Source organism: Melanerpes formicivorus, unplaced genomic scaffold (genome assembly GCF_026170545.1).
Source record: "Melanerpes formicivorus ecotype bairdi unplaced genomic scaffold, bMelFor1.0.p_v2 SCAF_8, whole genome shotgun sequence".
Classification (NCBI taxonomy): Eukaryota; Metazoa; Chordata; class Aves; order Piciformes; family Picidae; genus Melanerpes; species Melanerpes formicivorus.
The window spans coordinates 13,672,353-13,681,898 of record NW_027142360.1 but is presented as its reverse complement, the minus strand read 5'-3'; the positions used below and the strand labels follow the sequence as shown (position 1 = coordinate 13,681,898).

Sequence of the window (9,546 nt, the reverse complement as noted above, 5' to 3'; positions counted from 1 at the left end):
GCACGGCGGGAGCTGTAGTCTGGTGCTCGCCGCCGCCGGGCAGGGCCCTCCGGCTCTGTTCCGCGGAGCCTCGGGCGTCTTGTCCACCTCCGCCTTCGCGGGCAGGGGGGAGCGAGAGGCGCTGATTTCGCTGCCCACGCTGAGCCCGCAGGGCTGAGGCAAGGCAGCCAGAGGAGGAGGAGAAGAACTACATTTCCCGCCGACCCCGGGCGGGCCGGGGCGGGTACAAAGCGGGCGCTACCTGTCGCGGCCGGTGAGCGCTAACAGGTGAGCAGGCGGCTGGTCGGCAGCGGGGCTCCCTTCCCGACTGCCGTGAGCTAGGCCAGGGCGGCCGCTTCTCACCACCACAGCCCCCTCCCACCCCAGGAGCTGCGATGCCTTTTCCTAGCTCTGGCGCGGATGATGCCTTCGACTACCTCTTTAAGATTATCCTGATTGGGGACTCCAACGTGGGGAAGACCTGCGTGGTGCACCGCTTCAAGACGGGGCAGTACAGCGAGAAACAGCAGAACACCATCGGTGTCGACTTCACTGTGCGCTCGATGGATATCGACGGCAAGAAAGTGAAGGTCGGTGGCCAGAGCGAGCCCAGGTCGTTCCGTGGCCAGTCCTTGCTCGCCATTACCGTGTCGAATCGGATGCTAAGGAAGTGTTGGGATGCGCAGTATCTCCTGCTCGGCCCTGCTGAAGGCAGCAGGCAAGGCTGGTTGCCTTTTTGACCACGGTATTTGAGGGGAGTCTTCCCTCCGGCAAGTGCCCTGAGGGAGGCAGTCGCCCTCATTTGGGAACATACTTAGTCTCTGTGGACCTGTGGAGAAAGCGCTCGCTTTGTGTGCAGGAAGTTCTTGAAAACCGTCTCTAGTTTGGAGAGTGTCTCTTCCCTCTTTCTGAGATGTGAGGGGGTTGAGCTGGGATAGAGAGGAGGGAAAATTCTCTAGATTACTAAGGTTCTGTTTTGACGTGTGATTGATCTGAAGGAAGATGAAGACTGCTGAGATAAACACCACAATAGTTAGCTAGAACTTACTTCTGCGTACAGATGAAAGTTAGTATGTGTGCCCTTACTTAACTTTGCTCTGCCCAGCACTGCATCAGGGCTGCATCTCTGCTCTTCTTCCTTACCTATCGAATGCCTGTAATGTTCTATATCCTAGTGCAGTTGTTGAAACGGGATTTCTTGGTTTCTTTGCAAAGCTGGGTTTTGCTCTTCTCTTTGGTCTGTGCAGATTATTTTTACGAGCATGTAAACGTCTCTTCAGCTCTAGAGAGCACAAAGCCACACTGTGCTGTAGTAAAGTGAACTGGGACAGATCTAGCTGCCTTTTACACAAGCAGTTTCAAAAGCATGGGTGCTGATGACAGACACCCAGGAAGCAGCATTCACTGCTCTTCACAGTTTCTTTCCTTTCTCTTACAGATCCAAGTTTGGGACACAGCTGGTCAAGAACGCTTCAGGACAATAACCCAATCTTATTACAGGAGTGCTCATGGGGCCATCCTTGCCTATGACCTTACTAGGAGGTCCACTTTTGAATCCATTCCTCACTGGATTAATGAAATCGAAAAGTATGGTGCTGCAAACTTGGTCATGATGTTAATTGGTAGGAATCTATTCTTAAATGTTATGTAGCTTTTTTTAATATGTATATAAAAATCCCTCTCACTTTTCTCCCACTACTTTAATGCATAGTTTAAAGATGCTTTAAGAAGAATGTAGTTTCAGTTAAGAGAGAGACTTGGAAAAATTAGGGAAGTCGCATCCTAGTCCTGAGAGGACCAATTGCACTGCAGACAATAAAACCTTTCAACTTACTTTTCCTGATGGAATAATGCAGCAAGCTTGCTGCTGGTCTAGCAAGCAGGGACAACCTCACTAAGGTTAGAATTGCAGTAAGTCTGATGCTATACTCCTGACATGCAGGAATTTAGCAGTTCAGTAATTGAAGAGGAAGGGGACTGTGCAGAGAAACACAACTCCCATTCTCATCTTTCTTCTCCATTCTTTTGATATGCATGTGCTCTGTAAGGGGACTCCAATCAGGTAAGACAGTAGATAGGGACATGGCTTTTGCAGAGCACGTAGTCTGACCGCTTGCAATCCTTGTTTATTCCACTAGCATTCAGGAAATATTGCCTCTTGAGGAAAGCAATAGACAGAAATTGCTGAGCCTGGAGCTGACAGGAAGCAGCAGCTTCTTTCCATTTGTGTTTCAGGTTATTATTGCTCTTCCTTCACCCAAAGGAGAGAACTGGTGCAACAAAATGACTAGAGCCTTCATTTTCATTCCTCTGCTTCTGCCTGTTCCACTGTGACACTGTGCTTAGTGCAATGTGTGAAGCCACAGCAGCCCAAACTGGCTTTTGAGGACAGGCAGTATTGAGCCCCACGGCACAGCAGGTGTGGCACTTAGGCTTCTGTGGGTGCTCCCAACAAAAAAGTTCTGCTGTGGTGGGACTTTCTATTCCTCCTCTGAAAAAAAAACAAACCAAAAAACAAACCAAAACCCACAACAAACCAGAACACCCCAAAACAACCACCAATTTAGACCTGCTTGTAACTGCAGTACTTTGAATGAGTAAGCATGGGAAGAAACGAAACTTTGGTAGGGTTTTTCTAACTTCTCTCATGAGTCTACCAAGACCTATCTGTGTGTGGTGGATGTTGTTGTTTTTAAGAAAGAAGTTGGTAAAAGTAAGGCTTTTTGTCAAGAATCCAGCTTGGCACTTTCCTCCATAGCTGGTGCTGTTTACTTACCTTGGCAGGAAGTCTTTGTACATTTAATGACACAGCCATGTCACACACCTTTCTAGCATGGAATAGGAGGAGGAAAGAGCAGGGACTTTTTTAAGGAAGCAAACAACCCCTAAGCAAAGTGGGTTTGGGAAGATTTGGGTTTTCTTTTGTGAGGTTGGTTGGTTTATTGTTTGCTTTCTTTTAGAAAAACTGAATGGGAGGAGATCTGCTTATATATGCTCCAAAGTCAAGATCTGAATTTGATGAAGGGTAGTCTTGAAACTATGAATGTGGGCCTCAGCCAGGTACTGCCTGTACCAGACCTGATGATAATTCCACATGTACCTTTGTATATTTAAGTAGGTAGAGCATTTTATCAGCAGTGTCTCATGACAAATTTAGGCTGAACTGCTTCAGGCAAAAGTTTAATCTATATGTGCAGAAACTTGATACACATTTTAGGCATTAAGGTAGGTGGTGTGAATTCTTGTCTTAAAATTACTGACTTGTATAAATAGGTCATGTTAAAATCTGATGAACAGGTGAGCAGGTTCATTGTGGGTTTTAGTAGGGTGGGAGGTCTGCTTTAGACAATAAATGTTCCAGAATTTCACCAATGAGCATCCACTTTGCTGCTTGTTGTTTAAAACCACCAGGGAACAGGGACCAAGCATTGCTTCCAAATAGTCCTCTGGTGTCACTACTTACAGAAGTAATTAGATAAACACAGGGACTTAGGTTTTGTTTGGATTTTGACTCTTCTGATATCATCACATGTTTAGCTGCAGTTTAGATCCACATTCTGTGTTTGTGGCTCTTATGTGCTCACATTGGGTTTCCCCCCTGCAACTCTTAGCATAAATCTGTTGTTTAACAACATTGAATTACTTTATTGCATTTAAAGATAAACTTTTTTTTGGAGACTATTAAATTATCTATTTGCCTTCTTTTAAGGGAACAAATCAGATTCAACAGATAAGCGCCAAGTCCTGTTTGAAGATGCCTGCACGCTGGCAGAGAAGTACGGGCTCCTGGCTGTGCTGGAGACATCAGCAAAAGAAGCTCAAAACATAGAAGAAGTGTTCATGTTAATGGCTAAGGAGCTAATAGCCCAAAACACCTTACAGCTTCACGGAGAGAACCCTCCAAACAGCATCTACCTTGACTCCAGGCCAGTGATTGCCAGTCCAAGTGTGGAGAAGACCCAATGCCTCTGTTGAAGAGATTTCGGGAAGAATTTGAAACTCATTCTTTTGAGGCTGCTTGATTTAGTTTTATGCACTTGATGAAGGTGTGCTATGTGGTCTCAAGCCATCTCTCTTGATATCTATACCTGGCAGTTTGGCTTGTAAGTATCTTCAGAGGTTGTTTCTGTTGGTAATACATATTCCTTTGAACATGGCAGCTGATATTTAAACAAGAGCTTCTAGGCTGGGAGGACTTGGAAAGCTGTCAGCCCTTGTACTAACCAAAGAGAACTGTAAGAATTACTGCCTTTAATTATAGCCTTAAATAATTTTCTGGCTGTGTCAGAAGGCAAATATCCATCAGAGCTCTGCCTTGAGCTGACCCTTCTAAGCTATGCAGTTTGTTGTAGTGCAAGCACTTTACTCTTTAAAGCTACAGGCAAAAAGTCTGATACATGCTTGGACAGCAGTAAGCCATTGCTGCTCAAACTTTCATTTAGGAGTGGTCCTGCTGTCAGACATGTAGCCACTCATCCCAAGGAAGTTAGTAACATCTGTGAAAGAGCACATGATTTTACATCTCTACTGACTTCCCCACCAGACAAACCTGAGGACATCCTTGGGGTTTCATAGCAGGCAGAATACGATACTGTAGGGTCCCAACCTTCTTCCTAGGATGAAAAACTGTCAAGAATTGTTTCCATTAGTGATCTGTCTTTGCCACATTGACTGGCTAGGAGTGGTGAAGCTTCCAAGGCAACAGTAATGGTCTAAATCCATGCTAGGGTGAAAGGATTTTTTTTTTTCCCTTTCCCTTCCTCCCTCCCTCCCCAACCTTGTCATGCTTTTGATGTGATGATTTTAAATCAAAAGCCTTCTGTACTTTGTGTGATGGGCCTATGGCAGCTTGAGAGTATTCCTTTAGATTTTCAATGGTGAGAACGGGATTCAAGCCCCTGTAAAACTCAGCAAGGGGTACGATGGTTTAACGATGTAACCTTGCCTTAGAGCTGTAAAGGAATGGTACAGGGGCATTCTAGAAACCTACCCCTAGGCAAGTGTATAGGCTACTGCTATGGAGACTGAACATCTTGGTAGCAAAGTTTTGTATTGCTTGTAAATGCAAGCTAGGGGCTCACCTCTTCTATGTACCAGTACTTAATCAAGTTTGAGGGTTTGCAATTGTTTTGTTTTGGGTTCAGTCTTAAGTTTTGCTGTTTGTTTACCTCTAGTAGATGGAAACAGAGGAGGAAGGGAAAAAAGGTATTTTACAGAGGAAGTTTTTTTTGACTGCAATCCACATGTACTAAAGTGCATTGATTAGTTACAGTTAAGCTATGAAGTGGAACTCAGGCTTTATAGTGATAAAATACAGTCTGGGTTACATGCCTGAGAAGCCCTGGGAAGGCTAGTATGCTGCTAGCTTACCAGGCAGCATTCTACCCATGTTTCACAAGTTCTTGAAAAACAGGGAATAAGATGTAGCAACTCCTTCTGGAAAATCTTGTCTGAGAAGCACAAAAAATAAAGCAGAATAATCACTGGTTTATAGTCTTGCAAATATTTCTAGTACTGCTTCCTCTAGACTAGTTCTTTGCTATTGCATGCAAAGGGAAGGAAGTGATTTGGCTCTGTGTGAACTGAGGGAGACATCTTCAGTGCTAGCCTCCAAGCCTTTTGCCATTGCCTGCTGTGGAGAAAGCTTCATCTGTTTTCAGCATCCTCTTTCTTAAATATTAAATTTCATCTTGATTTGGTACTAGCCTCTTTGTTGCCTTTCAGTTTGTATATTCAAGCAACAGAAAACACCATAATCTTTCAAAGCAGCTGAACAAGTAGTAATTAGTCTTCTAAATACTTTCTATATCTCTTGGTGCTAGGAAAACAGACAAATAGAAGATTAATATTTTTGTGTTCAAAATCCAAATTCTTCCTAGTAGTAGTTTGTAATGTAGCAGTTATTACTTTTGTTTAGTATCCACACTTAAACTCCTGACAAACTTTGTTCCATTTCAGATATACCAGTGATAGAAGTTGCTGCAAACACTTATCTTCCAGGAGACCTTAGGAGAATAGCATCCACAGACAGTTAAGCTCTTTCATTAGCCAAGAGTTAGATGAAGGATCTTACCAGCAGAATATTAACCTTTTTATGGTTCCTAGGGTTTACTACCGGTATGGAGATTTCTCCAGGCTGACGCTCCCTTAACTGCTCAGCACTGCCAGGTTACTGGGCTCTTCCCATTCTCTTCCCACACACATGGAGCTATCTGCAAAGTAAGGTCCTTCCTTGGCAGAAAGCTGTGCAACGTAGGATCAGGGAGAACAGACTTGTCATTGTGCCTTGAGCTGCTGCACTGTTCCCTTTAACCAGGTATATATAACAAGCTCCTTGTTACTCTTTCAAGTAACTACATGTTGTGCCACTGGACTGGGAATGTGACCTCTTTTGGTTCTTTTTGGCATCTTCCAGCTGCCCTTTAGTGCGATTACACTAAATAGTTTCCATGTGGTCATTTTTAACACTGTCCTTGTAAACGAAGAGCAAGCTGCAGAAGTTGCTAACGAGGAGGTTCTTCAGCATGTATAGCAGTACACAGTGGTAGACTGTATTATTCATGAGGTAGTACATGAAGAAAACTATCAACTTAAATCCCTTTATCACAGCATGTTATTCTAGAATGTAAGATGGCAGCCACGAGATTTGTCAAAAACCCAAGCACAACAGACCTTCTGCAGTTGTGACTTTCTTCATCACAGAGCAGATGTAAGCATGAAGCTCTGATAATGCAAATGATGTGAACTGCTGTGGAACCTTAAATGAATGTTTGTTCCCCCAGCATCATATGCAAATTCAATGTGCTGCTTGACAGCACCACTAATGCACCAGTAGAAACTGCACCTTATTGTAATGTTGGTTACAATGCTATTCTCAGTGACTGCTACTGTCCCAGGTTGCAAGAGCTGCACATGCAGCTTGAAGATGAGCTTATTTGGGGGTTTTTTAAAGTAGTATTTGAATCTTCCTGGGGCATAGCACTTGCATTGGTATCACAGCCATGCCAGATGAACCAAGCAGAACCTGTCCACACAACAGAGTAGCAAAAAACCTGAGAGGATTTCAAAACAGAGCAAATTCTGACACCTCCTATAAGCTAGCTGGCTTAAAAGCAAACATCTGCAACAGTGAGGTGGAAGCACACAGGGCACTGCCAGTGTGGTCAAGTTTTTCTTCACACACAGGGGACAGGCTCTTAAGAAAAGCTGAGGTTCTTATCTAATCACTCCAGTTAATGTTTAAATATAGCTGGAAAGGAGACAAAGTAAATTCAGTCCTTGAACAGAGAGAGTGAGCTCTATCCTGCAACCTCCTTTCCCTGTGCTCTTTAATGGGAGCTGAAAATGAAGCTTCCCCAAGCAACACCACTGTTTAGAAGTGTCCCTTCCCTGCTGCGGGCTGTCAACAGGCAGAGTTTTTGTATCTCCGTTACCAGCACACCATGTTTGGCTGCTGGCAGGAGGGCTTTAACACTCTGCTCAGTGTACTGACTCAAAACCATTTTCAAGCACCCCTCTCAAGCAAGTGTGTTAAGGACTGGAACTGCAACAAACACTGGGATATCAAGAGTCCCTCGAGAGTAGTTTTAGGCCAAGAGTCCTTTTTACCTAGGAGTACTTCAATTTTCAATAGGAACTTGCATGTTTGAGAGAGTCAGGACTTTTTGAAGTCTTATAAAGCATTTCTAGTGCTCTTATTCTAAACATCAACCTTAACTCAGCACAGGCTGTGTCAATGCAATCACACCAAGCTGTTGCCAAACAGTTGTTGACTCTGGCTTTCACAAATCACATACCCATGAGTAACAGGAACAAGTAGGGGCAGTTTAGCTTATCTGCAGTTCCCCATTTTCTTGCTACAGCTGTGTCCATGGACACCACTGCTCATGAGCTTTCACTGCTCAGTCTATTGAGGTTTGCTTACCTGAAGCAAGGCTTCCCAGAACTACTGTTCAATGGCACCTCTCTAAAGCTAGCATTAAACCGACTTTGTAACAGTTTCATCCTCACAGTGCCACCCTGTATTATACCTGGAGCCTAAGGGATGGCATGTGGCTCTTGTTTTAAGCTGCTGCAGCATTAATAAATCCATCTGCAGAAACTATGTTCCAAACAGGAGATACTGCCTACTGCACAGTTATCCTCCAGCCAGAAATGGCTGTAGCAGGAGAGTTACTTTGTGTTTCAGTAAATGAACCAGGCATCCCCTCAGCAAGATTGTAATACACCTTGGGCTATGATTGGGAAAGATCTGTGATATCAAGGTTTAAACTGAAGTAGCAGAGGTTTTAAGAAATGCTCTTTGCTTGTGTGGTCATGAGACCAATTAAGAAGTGCACTTATTTTGCACATACCACAAGATGCAAAATTTTGTATCAGATCATACATATCTATGCTTGCATAAAGTTGAGGCACTTCAAGTGAGACCTTTCTAAATATTTTTTTGAAATCAATTATTTTGTCAGTGGAAGTTTATGGAGTCTTTGTACCTTTTCATCTTGATGCTTTCTCATTGGCCTTTTCAGTTTCTGTACCTTATGTATTTGCTTGAAGAAAATGTAGCACAGCCCAATTCATATCCCTCCATATTAAAAGTCTGCCTTAATTCTACTGACTTTATCCCTGTTCTTACAGAGGAAATCCACAGCAGCCTACTAAGATACTTTACTCAAAGGCCCTACTCTCTTCAGTTATTCCAGTTTAGGGTGGGTGGAAATCAGCTCAAGAGCAAGCTTAGATGCAAGCCTATCACCACCAAGAGTCTAACTGGTAGTGACATAGCTGTACTGCTCAGTGACAAATACATGCAGTCCTTTCAACTTACTGAACAAGAACCACAACAGGCTTCAAAGAAAGTGACCAACAGAAACAACTGATCATGATGCACTTGACTACATCAGTCACCTTGCAGCTTGAAAGAACCGCCTCCAGCAAAGCACAATTTATCTGCTTCCTCTGTAAGACATAGAGAAGTCAGGTTTAGAAGCAGCAGCATCCACCACTGTGCCACAGGCACACACACAAATAGTAAAGCCATGCCATTTCTGACCCCTTATGATGGAAAGCTGATGAATGTGCTCTGGCAGGTAGGTTTTAATACTTCTTTTCATCTTAACAGAACATACCATTGTTAAACATAGGTTTGAATGCACTTTCCATCAGGATGTTAACAACTTGTGTTCACTATGCAGGCAAAGAAAGGCCAGTTCTAGTTCAAAACCTTTCATTTTCACCTGTTTCTCCCTATACCAGTTGTAAATGTCATTTGCTCCTTGCATTAATCTTTTCCTTCCTTCTGTACTTGCCAAAACAAAAAACAACCAAAGATGGGTTTAGACTGTTCAGTTAAACTTCTTAGTCATATTCCTCAGTATCTGAACATATTTCTAGTAGTTCACTTCCAGCTTGATCTATTTCTTCAGAAGAATGCTTCTTTCTGAATGCACACAGGCTTAAAGCAGCTCAGGAACTGGCCTATGGCAATGCTTAGACATGCTGTCCACACAGCATGATTACAGGAAACTATCAATAGAACATTACTGCAATTGACTTTGTTCAGGACAAGTA

The 9,546-nt window shown here is 43.5% G+C and overlaps 1 protein-coding gene across 1 annotated transcript; it reads left to right on the top strand.

Annotated features, from left to right (window-relative positions):
* The first annotated feature begins 3 nt into the window (after positions 1-3).
* RAB19 (RAB19, member RAS oncogene family) lies at positions 4-5,683 on the top strand. Its single transcript, XM_068142204.1, has 3 exons — positions 4-569; positions 1,418-1,601; positions 3,689-5,683. The coding sequence occupies exons 1-3, from the start codon at positions 375-377 to the stop codon at positions 3,952-3,954; spliced, it is 645 nt and encodes a 214-aa protein (XP_067998305.1). The 5' UTR covers positions 4-374; the 3' UTR covers positions 3,955-5,683.
* Positions 5,684-9,546: the final 3,863 nt, after the last annotated feature.